This window comes from Hemitrygon akajei, chromosome 6, assembly GCF_048418815.1.
Source record: "Hemitrygon akajei chromosome 6, sHemAka1.3, whole genome shotgun sequence".
In the NCBI taxonomy this organism is placed as follows: Eukaryota; Metazoa; Chordata; class Chondrichthyes; order Myliobatiformes; family Dasyatidae; genus Hemitrygon; species Hemitrygon akajei.
This window is the reverse complement of record NC_133129.1, coordinates 116,701,595-116,723,410: the sequence shown is the minus strand read 5'-3', so window position 1 is coordinate 116,723,410 and position 21,816 is coordinate 116,701,595. Positions and strand designations below refer to the sequence as shown.

At 45.8% G+C, this 21,816-nt stretch overlaps 1 protein-coding gene across 1 annotated transcript in view; it reads left to right on the top strand.

The window, feature by feature from the left end:
- rapsn (receptor-associated protein of the synapse, 43kD) overlaps positions 1-21,547 on the top strand; it is a 52,494-nt gene extending 30,947 nt beyond the window's left edge. The window contains exons 3-6 of the mRNA XM_073049108.1: positions 10,012-10,134; positions 10,765-10,818; positions 14,657-14,856; positions 15,660-21,547. Of these exons, the coding sequence (XP_072905209.1) occupies positions 10,012-10,134; positions 10,765-10,818; positions 14,657-14,856; positions 15,660-15,732 (450 nt within the window). The 3' untranslated portion in view covers positions 15,733-21,547. The remainder of the gene's footprint in view (positions 1-10,011; positions 10,135-10,764; positions 10,819-14,656; positions 14,857-15,659) is intronic.
- Positions 21,548-21,816: the final 269 nt, after the last annotated feature.

Here is a 21,816-nt window from a genome sequence, read left to right as displayed (position 1 = left end):
GAGACTGAATCGGATGCACATCAGCTCTGGCAGAGTCTGCAGGCAAATACTTCCTACAAGGTGAAACCTACCATCATGAATGGCTGTGGTGCTTCACTCCCAGATGCGCTCAACACCTTTGATGCACACTTTGAAAGGGAGAATAAAACTACACCTGTGCAAATCCATCCCTGCAACATCTCGTAAGCCTGTGGTCTCTGTATTGTAGACTAATGTCAGAACATCTTTCAAGGGAGTGAACCGTCGCAGGGTGTCAGGCCTGTTGGTATACCTGGGAGGGTATTGAAAACCTGTGCCAGCCAACTGGTGGGAGAGTTCAAGGACATCTTCAGTCTCTCACTGCTGCAGTCGGAGGTTCCCACCTGCATCAAAAAGGTGTCAATCATACCAGTGCCCAAGAAGAGCAGGGTGAGCTTCCTCAATGACTTATCGCCCAGTTGCATTCACATCTACGCTGATGAAGTGCTTTGAGAAGTTGGTCATGGTTAGAATCAACTCTTGCCTAAGCAAGGGCGTGGACCCACTGCAATCTCACTGGCTCTCCACTTGTCCTTGGACCACTAGAACAACAGCTTCATCGGGCTGTTGTTTACTGATTACAAATCAGCATTCAATATCATCATACTCTCAGTATTAATCAGCAAGCTTCAAAACCTGGATCTTCGACTTCCTCTTTCGGAGACCACAGTCAGTGCAGATCAGGAGTAACGTTTCTTCCTCACCTGTGTGTCTAGGCACAGCTCAAACACCATCTACAAATTTGCCAATGATACAACTATTATTGCCAGAATTTCATATGGTGATGAGCAGGTGTACAGGAGTGAGATAAATCAGCTGGTTGAGTGGTGTCGTATCAACAACTTTGCACTTAACCAAGTCAGTAAAACTCAAGGAATTGATTGTAAACTTCAGGAAGGGGAAGCCAAGGGAAGACACATCAGTCTTCATCAAGGGATCAGCAGTGGAAAGGGTGAGCTGCTTCAAGTGCCTGAGTGTCAATATCTCTGAAGGTCCATCATGGGCACCAGCCCTCCCCATCATTGAGGACATCTTCAGAAGCAGGATCCTCATCACCTAGGACATGCCCTCTTCTCGTTGCTACCTTCCGGGAGATGTAGAGGAGCCTGAAGACGCACACTCAACGTATTACGGCTTCTTCCCCTCTTTCATCAGATTTCTGAACAGACGATGAACCAAGCCATGAACTACCTCACTGTTTTATTTGCTCTCTTTTAGCATTATTTAATTATTTTAATATTTTATATACTGTATATATTATTGTAATAGTTTTTTATGTTCTGCACTGTACTGCTGCCACAAAACAACAAATTTCACCACATGCCATGATATTAAACCAGATTCTGATTTGGCCTCGGTCTGAGTATTTTCAGCATTTTCTGTTTTTTTAATATTTCAGATTTCCAGCATCTCCTGCTTAATTTTCATTTAGTGAAGACAAGATTTGTCTTTAAGAACTCCACGCTCTGTTCCATCCACCAAATTCATATTCTACTCCACCTCTGGTGTCACGTATGGAGTCTGAAAGTTCTCCATGTGACTGTGGGCTTTGCCAGATTCTCCTGTTTCCTCCAACATCCCATAAGATATAGGAGCAGAAGTAGGCCATTCAGCCCATCGAGTCTGCTCTGCTATTCAATCATGGGCTGATCCAATTCTTCCAGTCATCCCCTGCCTTCTCCCCATATCCTTTGATGCCCCGGCTAATCAAGAACCTATCTATCTCTGCCTTAAATACACCCAATGACTTGGCCTCCACAGATCCACAAATTCCACAGATTTACCACCTTCTGACTAAAGTAATTTCTCCTCATCTCTGTTCTAAATGGATGTCCTTCAATCCTGAAGTCGTGCCCTCTTGTCCTAGACTCCCCTACCATGAGAAAAAACTTTGCCATGTTTAATCTGTTCAGGCCTTTTAACATTGAGAATGTTTCTGAGATCCCCTTCATTCTCCTGAACTCCAGGGAATACAGCCCAAGAGCTGCCAGACATTCCTCACATGGTAACCCTTTCATTCCTGGAATCACTCTCGTGAATCTTCTCTGAACCCTCTTCAGTGTCAGTATATCCTTTCTAAAATAAGGAGCCCAAAACTGCAGACAATCCTCCAAGTGTGGCCTCACGAGTGCCTTATTGAGCCTCAACATCACATCCCTGTTCTTCAAAGGTTCAATTTAATGTCAGAGAAATTTATACAATATACACCCTGAAATGCTTTTTCTTTGCAAAACATCAACAAAAACAGAAGTGCCCCAAAGAATGAATGACTGTTAAATGTGAGAACCCCAAAGTCCCCCCCCAGCTCCCCCCTCCTGCGGGTAAGCAGCATCAAGGCAATGATACCCCCCTCCCCACCCCGGCAAAAAAAAAGTGCACCCGTTACCGAGCACAAGTGTGAGCTAAGCGATAGCAAAGACACAGACCTTGCAGTTACCCCAAAGACTATCGCATTTCATCCAACATTTGGCAACCCATAGGTTCTCTCTCCCTAATAAGGGAGAGGGAGGTGTGCCCCATTTTCACAGCGAGCGGGAGACATAACAACAACCCACTGGTTTACAATGTTAAAAAGTCCGTTTCGTCACATTTTACAAGCTCTGTGCCTGAAGATCACAAAGATCTCGGGTCTTCGGCCCCACAGCGCAAGATTTTCTGGCCTCCCCGATGACACACGAGTGTCCTGCTGTGATACTGACTCTCAAACCACCCGTCTGCAGACCCCCGAGATCTTAGGCTTCTGAACACTAGGTCGCCTCTCAGGCCGAACCCTTGGTGTGCCGAACAACGGCTGGTCCTGAAACCCCGAGAACAGATCCCATTCCTACAAAAAAACAAAGTCTGCGTGTAACTCCAAGTCAGGGTCTTCAAAAGAACCCTGAAAGGGAAAAATAAAGATATTAAAGACGGAAATAGAGCTGTTTCTGAAGATGCAAGCAAAGGAGTCGCCACTTAGCGCCAACTCCAACTCCTTATGTTCTATACCTCTAGAAATGAATGCCAACGTTGCACTTGCCTGTTTCACAACTGACTCAACCTGGAGGTTAACCTTTAGGGTATCCTGCACAAGGACTCCCAAGTCCCTTTGCATCTCTGCATTTTGAATTCTCTCCCCATCTAAATAATAGTCTGCCTGTTTATTTCTTCCACCAAAGTGCATGACCAGACACTTTCCCACATTGTATTTTATTTGCCACTTCTTTGCCCATTCCCCTCAACTATCAAAGTCTCTCTGCAGGCTCTCTGTTTCTTCAACACTACCCACTCCTCCACCTATCTTTGTATCATCGGCAAATTTAGCCACAAATCCATTAATCCCATAGTCCAAATCATTGACATACATCGTAAAAAGCAGCAGTCCCAACACTGGCCCCTGTGGAGCTCCCCTGTTAATAGGCAGCCAGCCAGAATAGGATCCCTTTATTCCCAGTCTCTGTTCTCTGCCAATCAGCCAATGCTCCACCCATGCTAGTAAATTCCCTGTCATTCCATGGGCTCTTGCTAAGCAGCCTCACGGACAGCACCTTGTCGAAGGCCTTCTGAAAATCCAAGTACACCACGTCTACTGCATCTCCTGCTTGTAATTCCCTCAAAAAATTGCAGCAGGTTAGTCAGGTAGGATATTCCTTTCAGGAAACCATGCTGGTTTTGGCCTGATCTGTTTATGTGCCTGCAGTTACTCTGTAATCTCATCCCTAACACTCGATTCCAACAACTTCCCAATCACTGATTCAGGTTAATAGGTCTGTAGTTTCCTTTCTGCTGCGTCCCACCTTTCTTAAATAGCGGAGTAACATTTGTAATTTTCCAGTCATCCGCTACAATGCCAGAACCTTATCGATTCTTGAAAAATCATTGTTAATGCCTCTGCAATCTCTCCAGCTACTTCCTTCTGAACCCGAGAGTGTATTCCATCAGGTCCAGGAGATTCATCCACACTCAGACTATTAAGCTTCCTGAGCACCTTCTCAGTCGTAATTTTCACTGCACATACTTCACTTCCCTGACACTCTTGAATGTCCGGTATACTGCAGATGTCTTCCACTGTGAAGACTGATGCAAAATATGCATTCAGTTCCTCTACCATCTCTGTTTCTCTCATTACAATATCGCCAGCATCATTTTCTATTGGTCCTATATCTACCCTTGTCTCTCTTTTACCCTTTATATACTTAAAAAAGATTTTAGTATCTTCTTAGATATTAGTCGCGAGCTTCCTTTCATAATTTGTCTTTTCCTTCCTAATGACCTTCTTAGTTTCCTTCTGCAAGTTTTTAAAAGCTTCCCAATCCTTTATCTTCCCACAAGCTTTGGCTTCCATGTATGCCCTCTCTTTTTCTTTTACTTTGGCTCTGACTTCACTTGTCAGCCATGTTAGTGTCCTTCTTTCATTCAAAAATGTCTTCTTATTTGGAATATATCTGTCTTGTACCTCCCTCAATTTTCACAGAAACGCCAGCCATTGCTACTCACTGTCCTTCCTGCTAGTTCACCACCATTCAGGGCCCCAGACAGTCCTTCCAGGTGAGGCGACACTTCACCTGTGAGTCGGCTGGTGTGGTATACTACGTCCGGTACTCCCGGTGTGGCCTTTTATATATTGGCGAGACCCGACGCAGACTGGGAGACCGTTTCGTGGAACTCCTATGCTCGGTCCGCCAGAAAAAGCAGGATCTCCCAGTGGCCACACATTTTAATTCCACGTCCCATTCCCATTCTGATATGTCTATCCATGGCCTCCTCTATTGTCAAAATGAATCCAAACTCAGGTTGGAGGAACAACACCTTATATACCGGCTGGGTAGCCTCCAACCTGATGGCATGAACATTGACTTCTCTAACTTCGGTTAATGCCCCTCCTCCCCTTCTTACCCCATCCCTGACATATTTAGTTGTTTGCCTGTTCTCCATCTCCCTCTGGTGCTCCCCCCCTTTTTTTCTCCTGAGGCCTCCCATCCCATGATCCTTTCCCTTCTCCAGCTCTGTATCACTTTCGCCGATCACCTTTCCAGCTCTTAGCTTCATCCCACCCCCTCCGGTCTACTCCTATCATTTTGCATTTCCCCCTCCCCCTTCTACTTTCAAATCTCTTACTATCTTTCCTTTTGGTTAGTCCTGATGAAGGGTCTCGGCCGGAAACGTTGACATTGCTTCTCCCTATAGATGCTGCCTAGCCTGCTGTGCTCTACCAGCATTTTGTGTGCCTTCCTGCTGGTGTCTCTTTCCAGTCAACTTTGGCAGTTCCCTTCTCATGCCATTGTAATTTCCTTTATTCCTCTGAAATACTGACACATTGGATTTTAGTTCCTCCTTCTCAAATTTCAAAGTGAACTCAATCATATTGTGATCACTGTTCGCTAAGGGTTCCTTAACTTTAGGCTCTCTTGTCACCTCTGGCTCATTGCACAACACCCAATCCAGCACAGCCAATCCCCTCGTGGGCTCAACAATAAGCTGTTCTAAAAAGCCATCCCTTAGACTGTCTACAAATTCTCTCTCTTGAGGACCTGGTTTTCCCAATCCACTTTCATGTTAAAATCCCCAAAGATTATCATGACATTGCCTTTCTGACACGCCTTTTCTATCTCCTGCTGTAATTTGTAATCCACTTCCCGGCTGCTCTTTGGAGATCTACAGCACATTACTGGCCCTTTGACCCACAGTGTTGTGCCACCCATGTAACCTACTCTAGAAATGGCCTAGAATTTCCTAGCACATAGCCCTCTATTTTTCTAAGCTCTATGTACCTATCTAAGAGGCGCTTAAAAGACCCTGCTTATCCACTTCCGCCAGTAGCGCTGGCAGAGCGTTCCACACACTCACCACTCTCTGTGTGGAAAAACTTACTGCTGACATCCCCTCAGTACCTATTTCCAATCACCTTAAAACTGTGTGCCCTCGTGTTAGCCATTTCAGCCCTGGGAAAAAGCCTCTCACTATCCACACGATCAATGCCTCTCATCATCTTAAACACCTCCGTCGCTAAAAGGCCAAGTTCACTCAACCTATTCTCATAAGGTACACCCTCCAATCCAGGCAACATCCTTGTAAATCTCCTTACGCCTCCCATCTTCTGTCTGTCTTTTCTATCATCTCTGTTTTCCCCTTCCTCAGCCCTATCACTCTGGTTCCCCCCTCCCCCGCCAAATTAGTTTAAACCCTCCCTATCAGCTCTATTAAACCTACCTGCTAGGATATTGGACCCCTTTGGGTTCAGGTGTAACCCGTCCTTTTTGTACAGGTCGTAACTCCCCCAGAAGAGGCCCTAATGGTCCAGGAATCTGAATCCCTGCCCCCTACACCAGTCTCTCAGCCACACATTAATTTGCCTGATCATGATATTCTTGCACTCACTAGCACGTGGCACAGGCAGCAATCCTGAGATTACTACCCTAGAGGTCCTGCCTTTCAGCTTTCTACCCAACTCCCTGAATTCTCTCTTTAGGACCTCCTCCCTTTTACTACCCATTTCATTGGTACCAACGTGTACCAAGACTTCTGGCAGTTCACCCTCTCCCTTCAGAATACTCTGCACCTGATCCAAGACATCCTGTACCCTGGCACCTGGGAGGCAACACACCATGCGGGTATCTCTATCAGGCTGACAGAACCTCCTGTCTCCTCCCCTCACTATGGAATCCCCTATGACTACAGCATTCCTCACCTTCCGCTCTCCCTTCTGCACCATGGAACCAGGCTCAGTGCCAGAGACCTGATCGCCGTGGTCGTCCTCTGTCGGGTCACCCCCCTCAACAGCATCCAAAGCGAGATAACGATTACTGAGGGAGATGGCCAGAGGGGTGCTCTCTACTATCTGAGCTCTTCCCAGCCCTTCCCTGACCGTAACCCACTTGTCTAACTCCTGCAGCCTCAGGGTGATTAACTCCCTGTAGCTCCTCTCTATCTCCTGTTCACTCTCCCTAATAAGTTGTAGGTCATCGAGCCACAGCTCCAGATCCCTAACACGGTCTCTCAGAAACTGCATCTCGGTGCACCATCTGGGAGACTGGAAGATTCCCAGGATTCCCACATGTGACACCCAGAGCAAAGCACTAACTCTACAGGTATGCTCTCTATTCCTCAAAAAATGCAAGGAAAAATCAAAGTCCACCTACCCACTGACCTCGCCGAAGCCCGAATGAGCCAAAGCCGTTCCACTCTGACTCAGGCCACTCCGTTGATGACCGCTCCACTAGGCAGTGTCTCCCTTTTATGCTGGAACCTTCCCAGCTCTCCAACACACGATTGGTGTGCCAGTTATAGCCGAGTTCCTGCAAAGCTCTCCCTTTTAAACTTCGCTCCTGGATCTGTGCGCTGCCTCCTCTGTCGTAGCTCTCCAACTCACAATTGGTGCGCTGGTTGTCCCAAGTTCTTGTGAATTGGCCCAGTGTGTTGATGAGCAGTAGAATCTGGGAGGATAGAATGGGTGAGTATAAATGTGTAGTTAATGGACAGAATGGACTCTGTGGGACATAAGGCCTGTTTCCATGCTATATGTCCCCATGATTTGTGTCCTAGTGACTGCACAGTCTGTCCTTGAACCTTATCCATGACTAAGGTTAAACTGAACAACAAATAACATGCAATTTTCCAGTCCTTGGCACCAGCCCTGAATCTCTGCAAGATTAGGGCCAGGATCTTCCCCTCCCATCACTACACCCCATGTAGACTGGGTGCTTTATCCCGGTCTCCGTGGCTTCTCCAGAGTCTCTCCTTTATGGCCCTTTAGCTCATCCAGACTCCGGGTTCTATCTTCCTTTCTGACCCCCATAACATTGTCTTCCTTGGTAAAGACTGATATAAAGTCCTTCTGGATCTGTCACAATCTCTGCCTCTATGTATCATTATCTGAGTTGTTTCTGACCAGTCCCATCTCTCAACTTACAACTTTTCCTCTGACTCTCTGACCAACGTGCCTGTAGGTTCTCTTTCATCTCTGCTGACAATCTCTCCTTCTCATCTGCTTTTTGACTTCCCCTCTGAAATGTGAGTGATTAGCCTAGTTGTAACTTGTGTTAACAACCAGGCCTCTGTTTTATGCTATTTTTGTTCTGTAAACTTCTGTCCTCCTAGGACTCTGAATGTTGGACTGTAGCTGAAACATCTCCATCTCTTGCCTTCCAAACTTAAAGTTCAAAGTACATTTATTATCAAAGTATGTATAAATTATACAATCTTGTGATTCATCTGCTCACAGGCAGCCACAGAGCAAGACACCCAGAGAACCCAGTTTTAAAAATAAAAGGCCAAAATTCAATGCGCAGAGAGGGGAAAAAATCCAAATCAAATCAAATCAGGCAAATAAAGAAAGCATCAGCATTTGGAACAAAATTGAGTCCATAAATCTGAAGCCGGGTAAGACAGAATTGCCCCTGGTCTCAATCTCAGTCCATCACACAGGGGCAAATTGTCAGGAAGCTCGCGTTCACTAACCCTGGAGCAGCTGCGGCACAATACAGCCTCTGTGCTGAGGAGAGTGGAATAAAACATCGCAGAGCAGACCCGGCTTGACTCTCGCCTCTGGTCCCAACCCCTTGCCTTTTCACTCCGTCTGGCCCAGCGTTTAAATTGTCCAAGCACTGGATTGTCCCCCACGCTAGGACCCGGGTCCCCACTGCAGCAATACGCTCGGGGCTGCTTCTGGCCTGTATTCGACCTTTCCAAATCGATGTGGCACTTATGGATCACACTTCGCTCCCAGTTCATGTGGACGGCTCCGAAACCGCTCCACTTGCACCAACTATGTCTCCAAATCTGACTCCATATTCTCCTGGAACGTGCCTCAACCTCACTCCGGCTCTGTCATGCACTCGCATGCCTCGACCCTTGGATCAGCCTCACCTTCGCTTGCCCCTTCATTGGTTTAAATGATCGTTTACCATGGTTTTTCATATAAAAAGTGTTATTAATAGTTTTTAGTTTAATTTCTTGCTTTGAGAACCACCAGTTAAGCTGTCATCCACATTCTGTAGTGTCATCTTAAACTGTGCGCTAACGTCATTAATCCAGATTTAAGCCTGGCAGGCAAGAGTTGGAGATGTTGGCAAACATAATTAGTGATAAAATGAATTAATATTATTTTTACATTGGCCACAATTAAAAGGTTAATTGCCCCTGGTATGTAGATAGGCAGTGGCATTTGGGGAAAGGTATCACTTAAACAGCACCAAAATAGGCCCAATTCATCCATGCCAACCAAGGTCTTTTCTGAGCATTTCCCATCTGCCGGCATTTGGCTCATATGCCTCAAAACCTTTCCTGTCCAAACGTCTTTTAAACATTGTAATTGTACCCAACTCTACCACTTCTTCTGGCAACAAATTTTTACCTCTGCGTGAGGAAAAACTTACCCCTCAGATCCCCTCTAAACTTTCCCCTTTCACCTTAAACCTATGCCTCGTAGTTTTAGACTCCCCAACCCAGGGTGAAAGGCTGTGACCATTCACCTTATCTACACCCCTCATGATTTTATAAACATTTGTAAGGTCTCCCTTTGCTCCAGGGGGAGAAGTCCCGACATATGAAGCCTCTCCTTATAACCCAAGCCTTCCCATCCTGTTTACATCCTCGTGAATCTATTCTACACCCTTTTCAGCTTAATACCATCCTTCCTATAGCTGGGTGACCAGATCTGCACATAGCACTGATTTCACTGACATCTTGCATTCTGTAAAGTGATATCCCAACTCTTGTACACAATTCCTTGTCTGATGAAGATGTGAGGGGAATGGACTTACAGTGGGTATTCGGGGGGGGGGGGGGAGGGGGGAGAGATTGTTCTGAGAACTTGTAAAGAATCAACTGGCCAAAGAGTCTCCTGCCAAATCATCAAGGAACATCACTGAACTACATATTGTTACAAAAAATCAGACATGCATTATAAAATATATGCGAGTCACCAAGTATGATGCAATAGTCCCTGGATGGTTTCACACTAAGTGTGGACACAGATCTGTGCGATGGAGTGTTGGTGACACCTTTCTCCCTTTGCAGAAATCTCTCCCCCGGTACGAGTCCTCACTCAACATCATGACGGACATTGGTAACCGTGTGGGGCAGGCTCAGGTACTGCTGGGCATTGCCAAGTGTTGGCTGATTGAGAAGAAGATGGACAAGGTAGGAGAGTAAATGGGAACGCAGGGTCTCTTGCTGAGGGAGTCAGTGGGTGGGTGGGTCCATCGGTAACCAGGGCAACAGGGAGGTGGGGGTGTCGGGGTGGGTCCATCGGTAACCAGGGCAACAGGGAGGTGGGGGTGTCTGGGTGGGTCCATCGGTAACCAGGGTGACAGGGAGGTGGGGGTGTCTGGGTGGATGTGTCTCAATAACCGGAGTAACAGGTAGATAAGTCAAAGATATGGCTAGGAGAAGAGCCATTTTGCAGCTTATGTGAGGATAGGGAGAGCTGGCCTGCGCCCCAAAATTTCCCCTCTTCCTGGCCCAGGGTTTGGGGCTGTGGTGCCAAACAGATGGCTGTTGGGGACAAAATACTTGGATCATCCTCTCCGGACCTTCTAAGACCAACCATCAACGGACCCCCTTCACATCCCCCTTCTCATCATCACCCACTCCATCCACATCCCTTTCCTCACACCCCACCCCCCCCCCTCCATTTTTACACAGTGTGTCACTCTGTGTCTCATTTCTGGGGCTACATTCGCTTCTCCCTCACAGATTCTCCACGATTCCTGGGTTTGTTTAGTGTGCTGTGTTTTGTGTCATTCCTGAAATGCCTTCTCTGTTTTCTAGAGCTTGGGGGTTGTGCAGAAGGTAGAGGAGGTGGCAGAAGGAGTGGGGAATAAGGTAAGTGATGGCTTAGAATTCTGACGGTGACAGCTCCTGACAAACTGTTGTACGAGCAGGAATGGGAATGAATGGAAGCACAGAACAGTGAGTATCCGAATCAAGTTTAAAACCATATGTTGTGAAATTCATTGTTTTGTAGCAGGTGTACCACGCAGGACACAAAAATATTACCACAATTTACAATATATAAAAAATATAGAGCTGGGAGGAATGAGCAAAGCTCCTCTGGATTCATGAATCGTTCAGAAATCTGATGGCAGAGGGGAAGAAGTTCCCAACACATTGAGTGTGGGTGTTCAGGCTCCTGTATCGCCTCCCCAAGGGTAATGAGAAGGGGGAGAGTCTCAGGTGGTGCAGGCCCGTAGTGATGGATCCACACTCTGGAGTTACTGCCTTTTGACGATGCTTCAGTGGTGGGGAGGGTTGAGCTAGCTGTGTCTACAACTCTGCAGCCTCTTTCGACCCTGTACATTGGAGCCCCCATACCAGACTGATGCAATTAGTCAGAATGCCGTAGAAATTTGCTGGAATGTTTGGTGAAATACTAAATTTCCTTAGACTCCTAATGAATTGGAGCCACTGGCATGCATTCTTCATGATTGCATCAGTGTATTGGGTCTAGGATAGACCCTCTGAGATGTTGACCACTGGGGACTTGATGCAGCCACCACTGACCCCCCCCCCCCCCAACAACTTCCCCTCTCTCAGTAGCCAAAGTACAGGTAATGGGAGTTAAGTAACTAATTCCAAGTTTGACTGGACTTTGTCAGAGAGCACGGTGTTTCCTGGGGTTGACTGAAGTGTTAAGGGCCCATTTGATATATGCCATCCACATACGAGGTGTAACTGTGGTGGAATTGTGTCACATCAGCTGTCCTGATACAGTCGATGTGGTAACGCGGTGTGTAACAGTGGCTTGCTCCACAGACTGTATACAGGGTATGGTCACACTATCTGAGACTGCTCAGCCCCTGCCCACGTGAATCTCGTGACATGTAGATCACTCCTGGGTTGACAGTTCCTTAGAACCTGGACTTTCCTTTTAATATGATGCTTCTGCCCTCACGAGTCACAGGGTGCTCTAACACAGTCGGAGTTATAGAGCAGAGCCACTTAGCTTCTTGTTACTTAACTTCCAATATCTGTACTACCCTCACCTTAAGTAGTGACAGGTTGGGACCAAGGCTGTGTGATTGACGTGACGATGTAGGTTGTGGGACAAAGGCCGTGTGAAAAGGAGTTGCCCTGTTCGGGGGACACACCATTGTGTTTTAATACACCTTTTCTAAGTGTGCAAATCTGTGTGTGCATGTGTCGCTGTCTGCAATACAAGTCAAGTCAACTTTTATTGTCATTTCAACCATAACTGCTGGTACAGTGCATAGTAAAAATGAGACAATGTTTTTCAGGACCATGGTTTACATGACACAGCACAAAAAACTAGATTGAACTACGTAATAAACAAAAGCACAAAGAAAACTATACTAGACTACAGACCTACACTGGACTGCATAAAGTGCACAAAAGCAGTTCAGGCATTACAATAAATAATAAACAGGACAGTAGGGCAAGGTGTCAGTCTAGGCTTCGGGTATTGAGGAGTCTGATAGCTTGGGGGAAGAAACTGTTACATAGTCTGGTCGTGAGAGCCCGAATGCTTCGGAGCCTTTTCCCAGACAGCAGGATGGAGAAGAGATTGTATGGGGTCCATCATAATGCTGTTTCCTTTGCGGATGCAGCGTGTAGTGTAAATGTCCGTGATGGCAGGAAGAGAGACCCCGATGATCTTCTCAGCTGACCTCACTATCCGCTGCAGGGTCTTGCGATCCGAGATGGTGCAATTTCTGAACCAGGCAGTGATGCAGCTGCTCAGGATGCTCTCAATACAACCCCTGTAGAATGTGATGAGGATGGGGGGTGGGACATTGGAGAACAGAATGGACAGGAGAGCTGGCCGGCTAGGGTTTGCTTTTAGCCTGGCACGGACCCCTGCCCGTTTGCCTCGCTTCTGCTTCCTCGCACATCACTTTCGACGTCTCCATCTCTGGCTCCCAGCATCAGGCAAGTCCGAGGATTGTAGGCCCATTCCCCTCAGCAAGCCGACGTCGCGTAATTCAGCCAGCAGATCTTTGTGGAGGTTTGTTTTTGGGCGATCTCTGTATTGTAGTAGTATCTGGTGATGGTAGATAGCCGCTCTGTTATCCATGTGCCCTAATCGAAAATTGTGTATCAAACTTAAAATAGAAAATTAAATTAAAGTAACACCAGGTCTGAAAGGCCACTGCTGCCGTGCCGCACCGCCTCATGGGAACAAGTTCATATCTGTGTCCGAGTTTGTGTGTGTCTGCATTTCCATCTGTGTGTTTGTCCTGTGGTGCTTGTGTGTGCATTTGCATTGTCTGTATCCAATTGCCCTCACATCTCATGTGATGAAGGTGCTGGAGAAGCTGGTCCAGACTTACCTTGGACTGCAGTGAGTTTTTCATTGGACTCTCTACAGTTTGTCTTCCAGCCTCACACGGGAGTGGATGATGCCGTCATCTACCTGTTGTAGAGACCTCACCCACCTGGATGATGCTGGTGGCATTGTGAGAATCATTTTTTGATTTCTCTAGCACCTTCACCCACTTCGGAGTGAGAAGCTGCGAAGGATGAGCGTAGACAATCCTGGATTACTGACTATCTGACAGATAGACTCCACTCTGAATGGCTGGGGAGTTCTCTGTCTGAGGTGGTGGTGAGTGGCACTGGAGCCGGAGCACCACAAGGGACTGTCCTGTCTCCGTTTCTGTTCACACTGAACACCTCAGACTTTCAGTACAAATCTGAGTCTTGTCACTTGCAGAAGTTCTCTGATGACTCTGCAGTGGTTGGGTGCATCAGAGATGGACAGGACTGGTGAACAACTTTGTGGAGTGGAGCAGGAGGAATCACCTGCTCCTGAATGTAGCCAAAAGATGGTGATTGGTTTTAGGAGGAGGAGGACTGTGATGAGTCCTGTATACGTTCTGGGAGAAGAAGTTGCAGTGGTGGAGGAGTACAAATACTTGGGCGTTCACCTCAACAACAGACTTGACTGGAGAACCAACAGCAAGGCTGTTTACAAGAAGGGGATGAGCAGACTCTATTTTCTCAGGAAGCTGAGATCCTTCAATGTGTGCAGCCGGACATTAGAGATCTTTTACCAGTCTGTTGTAGCAAATGCGTTCTTCTTTGTGACTTTACGTTGGGGGAGCAGCATCGGTGCTGGAGATGGAAAAAGATTAAATAAACTCATCACAAAGGATCCGTCCTTGGCCACAACCTGGACTCTTCTGAGTTAGTGGTGGAGAGGAGTGCACTAAACAAACTGTTATCCGTTATGGACAATCAGGCACATCCTCTCCACGACTGACCGAATAAGCAGTGGAGCACCTTTTCAAACAGACTCATTCAGCTCCACCGTCACAAAGATTGTTATAGAAATCTTTCCTACCAAATGCAATAAACATATACAACAGTTCATCTCAGTGTGACAGGAGAACACACATCAGAGTACAACAGTCTCTGCTTTATTATTTTGTACATTGTTATTGCACATTGCTAAATTATTATTGTGTATATATTATTATTCTGTATTTTATAATTAGTTAAGTTTGCACACCGCTAAATGGGTTTTTAAATGTTGCTACTGTAACAAAAGAATTTCCTACTCAGGATCAGTAAAGCATTTATTATTATCATCATCTGTGTCCTTGTGTTTTATCCTTGTCTGTCGATCTTTTGTCTGTGTTTGTACTGTGTCTTTGAGCTTAGCTGCACTGCTGCTGAACTACGTGTTCTGTGCCCTCTCCAGCTCCTCCTACTGAAGGCACACTGCCTGTGTGAGATCATTTACCGAGCAAAGGGCTCCCAGCAACTTCTCCGAGACCATGTTGTCAAGTTCCACGAGTGTATGGAAGACATGGAATTGTACTGTGGAATGTGCGGCGAGTCGATTGGTGACAAGAACTCTCAGCTCCAGGCTCTGCCATGTTCCCACCTTTTCCATCTAAAGTGAGTAAATGTTGCCTAGTGAACTCATCCACACACGGGGGCAATTTAAGCAAGTAGCCAATTACAGCATACAGACTGAGGGATGGTCATTAGGGCCACATAGGGTAAATACCCGCAGTCTTTTCTCCAGGGCTAGGGAACCGAGCTAGAGGGCACATGTTTAAGGTGAGGGGGAAGAGATTTAATAGGAACCTGAGGGGCAACTTGTTAATCCAATATATGGAACAAGCTGCCAGAGGAAACAGTTGAAATGGGTATTACATTTGAGAGACAGTTGAGCTTTTACGTAAATAAGAAAGGTTTAAAGGGATGTGGGACAAACACAGGCAAATGGGACTAGCTTAGATGGGCATCTTGGATGAGTTGGGCCAAAGAGCCTGTTCTATGACCTACCAACCTGCACATTGACGGGGTGTAGAAGGGAACCCACCTGGTCACAGGAGGAACGTGCAAACACCACACTGCACCCGTGCTCAGGATTGAGGGATCGGTGATGACCACTGTGCCACCCTGTGGTTGGTCTGATGTCCAGTGAGATTTCTCACCTACCTGCTGACAGTCCAGCAGATACAGTGGCCTCGAGGGGAGCTTGGGATTCAAACCAGACCAAAATCATTTGGGCCTAGATATTCTTCAGGAGGGTGAGGAAACTTTATACTGAAAACCCCTAGAGTTCCCAACTTGGGGCTCACAGACCCCTTGGTTAATGGTGTTAGTCCGTGGCATAAAAAAGGTTGGGAACCCCTGCCCTAGAGAACGCATACGCAGCGAACCCCTTCTAACCACCTGTGCTCTCGTTCCAGATGTGTACAAGCCAGTGCAACCAAGGGTTGCCCGAACTGCAGGCGATCGTCTGTGAAACCAGGTTACGTGTGACCAGGACGCTGCACAAGCAAGAACACATGGAGTGTGATTCCTCAGCCACGAGCCATCGATTCAGCATGGAGAAGGCAGCAACAAGAATTCAGGGAAACTAAAACCCTGTCTTACCTGTCAGTGAGATCTCAGCTGTCAATGGCAGTAGGGTGGACCAGAGATTGGAAAACAAAACCATAATTTTAGTTTGTTGGTCTTTTAGAAAATCACCAGCAGCTCCTTGCAATGTCTGGTGTCAGAGGGTGTTTGGGGTGTGTGCGTGTGTTTTTTGTGACTGATATCCAGGTGTGGTTCATGTGAGTATCTCACAGGTCCTTTGCTCTCCCTGGCTGAAGGTTCCAATAAGTGTGATCTGAGGTTTTTTTATGCATTTCAATAGGTACATTTAACATCAGAGAACGGTATACAATATACATCCTGAAATTCTTTTTCTTCGCAAACATCCATGAAAGTAGAGGAGTGCCCCAAAGAATGAACAGTTAAAAGCTCCCCCCTCCCACGCACAAGCAGCAGCAAAGCAATGAACACCCCCCCAAAAGTTCCAGAAAGTTTTATCATTGCATGAACAGAGAACAGGCCCTTACCCCGTTTTCCTAAAGCATTTCCTTTCTATGCAAAGAACAAACTACTGAAGGACCATAGACAATGCTGGAGGAACTAAAGTTCAAAGTACATTTGTAATCAAAGTTTATATTATATAAACTTGAGATTCGTCCCCTGACAGGCAGCCACAAAACAAAGAAACCATTTAAAAAAAGAAAACACCTAATGTGCAGAGAAAAAAACAAATCATGTAACCATATACCAATTACAGCACGGAAACAGGCCATCTCGGCCCTTCTAGTCCGTGCCGAACGCTTACTCTCACCTAGTACCACCGACCTGCACTCAGCCCAGAACCCTCCATTCCTTTCCTGTCCATATACCTATCCAATTTTACTTTAAATGACAATATCGAACCTGCCTCTACCACTTCTACTGGAAGCTCGTTCCACACAGCTAGTAAAGAAATTCCCCCTCGTGTTACCCCTAAACTTTTGCCCCCTAACTTTCAACTCATGTCCTCTTGTTTGAATCTCTCCTACTCTCAATGGAAAAAGCCTATTAACATCAACTCTATCTATCCCCCTCATAATTTTAAATACCTCTCTCAAGTCCCCCCTCAACCTTCTACACTCCAAAGAATAAAGACCTAACTTATTCAGCCTTTCTCTGTAACTTAGGTGCTGAAACCCAGGTAACATTCTAGTAAATCTCTGTACTCTCCCTAATTTGTTGACATCTTTCCTATAATTCTGTGACCAGAACTATACACAATACTCCAAATTTGGCCTCACCAATGCCTTGTACAATTTTAACATTACATCCCAACTTACTAATCCAATTTACCACCCCATCATCCAGATCATTAATGTATATGACAAACAACATTGGACCCAGTACAGATCCTTTAGGCACACCACTAGTCACCGGCCTCCAACCTGACAAACAGTTATCCACCACTATTCTCTGGCATCTCCCATCCAGCCACTGTTGAATCCATTTTACTACTTCAATATTAATACCTAAAGATTGAACCTTCCGTGCGGAACCTTGTCAAAGGCCTTACTGAAGTCCATATAGACAACATCCACTGCTTTACCCTCATCAACTTTCTCAGTAACCTCTTCAAAAAATTCAATAAGACTTATCAAACATGACCTTCCACACACAAATCCATGTTGACTGTTCCTAATCAAACCCTGTCTATCCAGATAATTATATATACCATCTCTAAGAATACTTTCCATTAATTTATCCACCACCGACGTCAAACTTACAGGCCTATAATTGCTAGGTTTACTCTTAGAACCCTTTTCAAACAATGGAACAACATGAGCAATACGCCAATCCTCCGGCTCTGGTAAACAATAAAAGTAAGCAAATAACACTTAGAACAAGCGAGTCCACATTGGTCTGGCACTTGGACTGATCAAACATCTGTTTACGTGGACAGAGCTCAAATCTGCCTGTCCTTTGCTCAGATTTTGCTCCGCTTGTGGCGACTTTGCCTCCAATATGCAGACTTTGACCCTGGACTCAGCCTCCCCTTTGCTCATGTCTCCATTGTCAGATAGCATCCACGGAGGGAAATGAGCAGTTGACATTTTGGGTTGTGACCTACAACATTGACTGTCCATTTTCCTTCACAGATGCAGCCTGACCTGCTGAGTTCCACCAGATTCTAGTATCTGCAGTCTGTCATGTCTCCAAGCAGAACAAATAGAATCTGTGGGAGGTGGAGGAATTGTTGACTTTTTAGGTCAGATCGCTACGTTAGGACCTTCTTGACCCATGGATGCTGCTTGGTCCACTGAGTTCCTTGAGCAGTTGTATGTAGCGGGAGATTTTGGTGTCTTCAGCCTCCGTTCCTTTCTCAGAGTTCAGAGTTCTCAGTGGCTTGGGCTGAGAGTGAAGGAAGATGGAAGACCCCAGGAAATGTCACAGCAGAGTGCCTGTGAGCTTTCCTTTAGCCCCAGTTCCATCCCAGCTCCGATTTTATTCCCATCTCCGTGAATCCTGGTCCCAATCGTCTTAGCCCAACGCCTTGATCTGACCTTACCCTAACACTGCCCTGCCTGAATCAGATCCCACCACAAGCTACAGCCACCTGGACCTTGCTGAATAGTGGTCAGTGAAGACGAGGCCTGGATCTTTGCTCTCACTTACACTCCAGCAGCCTCTGAACCTGACCCCGTGTCACCTGGTGCCTCTGATCACAGTGCCACACTTGTGCCCACCATAAGTTATGTAGCTGCTTGCTCTCCAGCCAAGAGTGCACCCTGGACTTCCCTTCAGCTGACAGATTCCCAGCTCCCAGTTTTTCTGTAATCATTGTCTTTCCGGCCCAACTACAAAAGTAATATGAGCCTTCCCGACGCAGCTCAGCAGTAAACATACCCACTTCACCAGCGACTAAGACCCGTCACGTCACGCTGTCCGCTGTTTCACTGTGGTCTGTTTTCACTGTTCCTAATCCCACACCATCACTCAATTCCACTGTCACCAGATCTGATGCATTGCTGCCAGATTAAATTGACAGCCACTGGTGACGTAGTTGCCAGATTGTAGATGCCTTACTGCATTTCTGCCTAATTACACAGCTCCTGATCAAGTTGCGAGCTAATTTTGAAATTGCTGGATGATCCAGCCAGCTTATTCTACACCTCCGATCGCACTGCTGTTGGATCTCACAGTCGCCTGAATGCCGACAATTTCACAACCAGTGATTGCACTGCCAACATACCTGATGAAGAACTGACCCAGAACACTGGCAATCCATCTGTCTCCACAGATGCTGCTCAACCAGCAGAATTCCTCCAACATTTTGTGCTTTGCTCTGATTAAATTGCTAACTGATTACAGACCTTCCCGATTATACTGGCCTCTGATTACACTACTGACACATCACGCTGGCCCCAATTCCACTGATCCAAGTGTTTAATTATGTACATTGCAGTCTGATTATTGGGTCACCTGATTAAGCTGCTGCCGCCTGATTTCACTGTGGCCTCGCTACACCACTAATTGCTCACAGTTTAACTTAATCACACTGGCTGGATTCAACTGTCATCTGATTACAGCGTGCCCTGACTGATTACAACACGAGCAGCTGACAGTGCCTGATTGGTTACTGTCCAATTACATAGCATCGGGTTCACACCATCATTGGACCACTTGGTGGATTAATCCTCCATCTGATTACATTGCTGAGGAGTTAAATTTATTATGCAGGCACCTGATTACAAAATCCCCAAATACACTGTTGCCTGATTGCTCTGCTGACAGATTACATAACATCATTACAATGCCACCTGATTACAATCTCCTATTATTACAGTGATTACACCACTGGCTGAATAAATCCCTCATCCTCACCCTCGTCCAATATGCCCTTATGTGGCAACTTAGTCAAGGCTTTCTAAATTTCCAAAAGTCTACATCATCTGGTTCTCCTTTCTTTAATCTGTGAGGCACAGCTTCCAGCAGATTGTCAAATGTTATTTACCTTTCAAATTCACATTGACATCACCCAACCCAACCATTACTCTGTAAGCAGCTTAAATGCTTTCAGCATTTCCCCTCCAGTCGGTGTTGGACTAGCTGATCTACAGTTCTCTGCTCTCTCCTTGATACCTTCCACACTGTGGCAGCCATTCTAGAATCTATGGAAGATGATGTCAGTGTATTTCACTCTCCCTATCTCAGTCAAAACCTGGGAATCCACATCCTTCGGTTTCTAGGGATTTATTGTCTTTAAATGATTAATTCCTCCAGTAATTCTTTGTTACCACTGTTAAATCTTTCTGCTAGCCCCTTTCATTATTTCCTGGGGATTTTCTGTGCCTTCCTTTCATGGAGACAGAAACAAAGTACTTGTTTAACTTCTCCCCCATTTCATTATTCTCTGGTTTAATATCTCCTGCCTCTATCTGTAAGGGACCCAACAATATTTTTTTGCTAATGAATTTTTACTTATCTGTAGTCTACTTTAATGCTTCTTGCTAGATTATCTTTGTATCCAACTTCCTGTTGCTACTCAATCCCTTGGTCCTCCTTCCCTCAATCTTGAAACTTTTCGAATCCTCAACTTGCAGCTCGTTTTGGCAAAAGCCCATCACCCCTACTGGGTCCAAGCGAAGATCCTTCCTCTCCCAGGGATAAGGTCTTTGGCGTTCCTGTAGCACTGGGTTTTTACGGGATGGGTTGCTAGCTCCATGCCCAAGCTGCCTGCTGTAACAGCCGGGCTTGGGACTGTCCAGGGTGGAGCTTCTTGATGTAATGCTGATGTATAAGTAGCCTTTAGCCACAGCTGGACCACATCTCCTGTTGGGGTTCTGTGCCCTAAAGAGAGAAATTTGTAAGTTATGTGTGTTCCCTCTACTATAGTTGCCTGATACCTTCATAGTTTGCCTTAATAAGAGTAAAAATGTTGGTTTCAGAGAGAACAATACTACTTTCAGTCTTTATGTAAAATGTTACATTGTGATATCTCTTCCCAAAAATTAATTAACTGCATTTTGTTGCCCAACCCTACACTAAGATCCCTCACGCACCGACCGCTCTGAAGAACCAGCCCTCTGCTGGACTGCTTAGTTTACTTGTAAATTAAATCTCCAGTCTTTAATTTACTGACTTTTGCCATGTCGTAAATTGCAGCAGATATTCTAGGACCTCTAATCTGTCCCAAACGGATTCTACAATCTTTCCCCTCCACGTGCTGTACCACATTTATTACAATCAGAGTAAGATGCCCATCACTCCGAGAGCAACTGCTGCCTCACAGGTCAGCAGCCCAGTTAATTGTAACTGCAGGTGTTCCTGCACTTTCCCACTTTGACCTCATGGACTGTCTGCCAAATCCCAAAGACGTGCAGGTTAACTGGTTGTTGTACATTATCCCTAATGTGTGGATGAGGGGTAGGGTCTCGGGGGAGTTGATAGGAATGTGGGGGAATTTTAAAACTGCATTCATGTGGAATTAGTGTAAATGGGTTGGTCTGTTACTGACTTTAAATTACTCTTCTATAGGTTAAGTTTCCTGGAACTTTTAATCCCTATCTTTGGTTACTGAGAAACCATGCCTCTACAATGACTTTTAAATGGTAACCACTTATTTCCACTTTAGCCATTAACTCTTGTTAACCATCTTGTTCTAATGAAATGACCTTACAGATAATGAAAGTGTCTTCAATGATACCTCTTTACAGTTGTCCATACCATGATACTAAATGTAAAAGGCATGGAATTGACATTAAAAGAAAACAAACAAAAAGCCTCTGATGAAGGGTTTTTGAAAGTGATTACGAGTTGGCAGGCAACAGCACAGCCTGCCCGCTCAAAGCTCCACTGACAAGGACTGAAATAGTATCTCTCGGGAAGATCGTCCAATCAGAAACGAACATTAAAGACACGCTCAAAACGTTACATAAGTAGCCACAAAAGAAGCAACTCTCAAACGAATTCCAAAAAGTCCAGAACTTTACAGCATTAAAGAGACTAAAGAACCTCAATGCACATTGTACAACGATCAAAAAGATACAT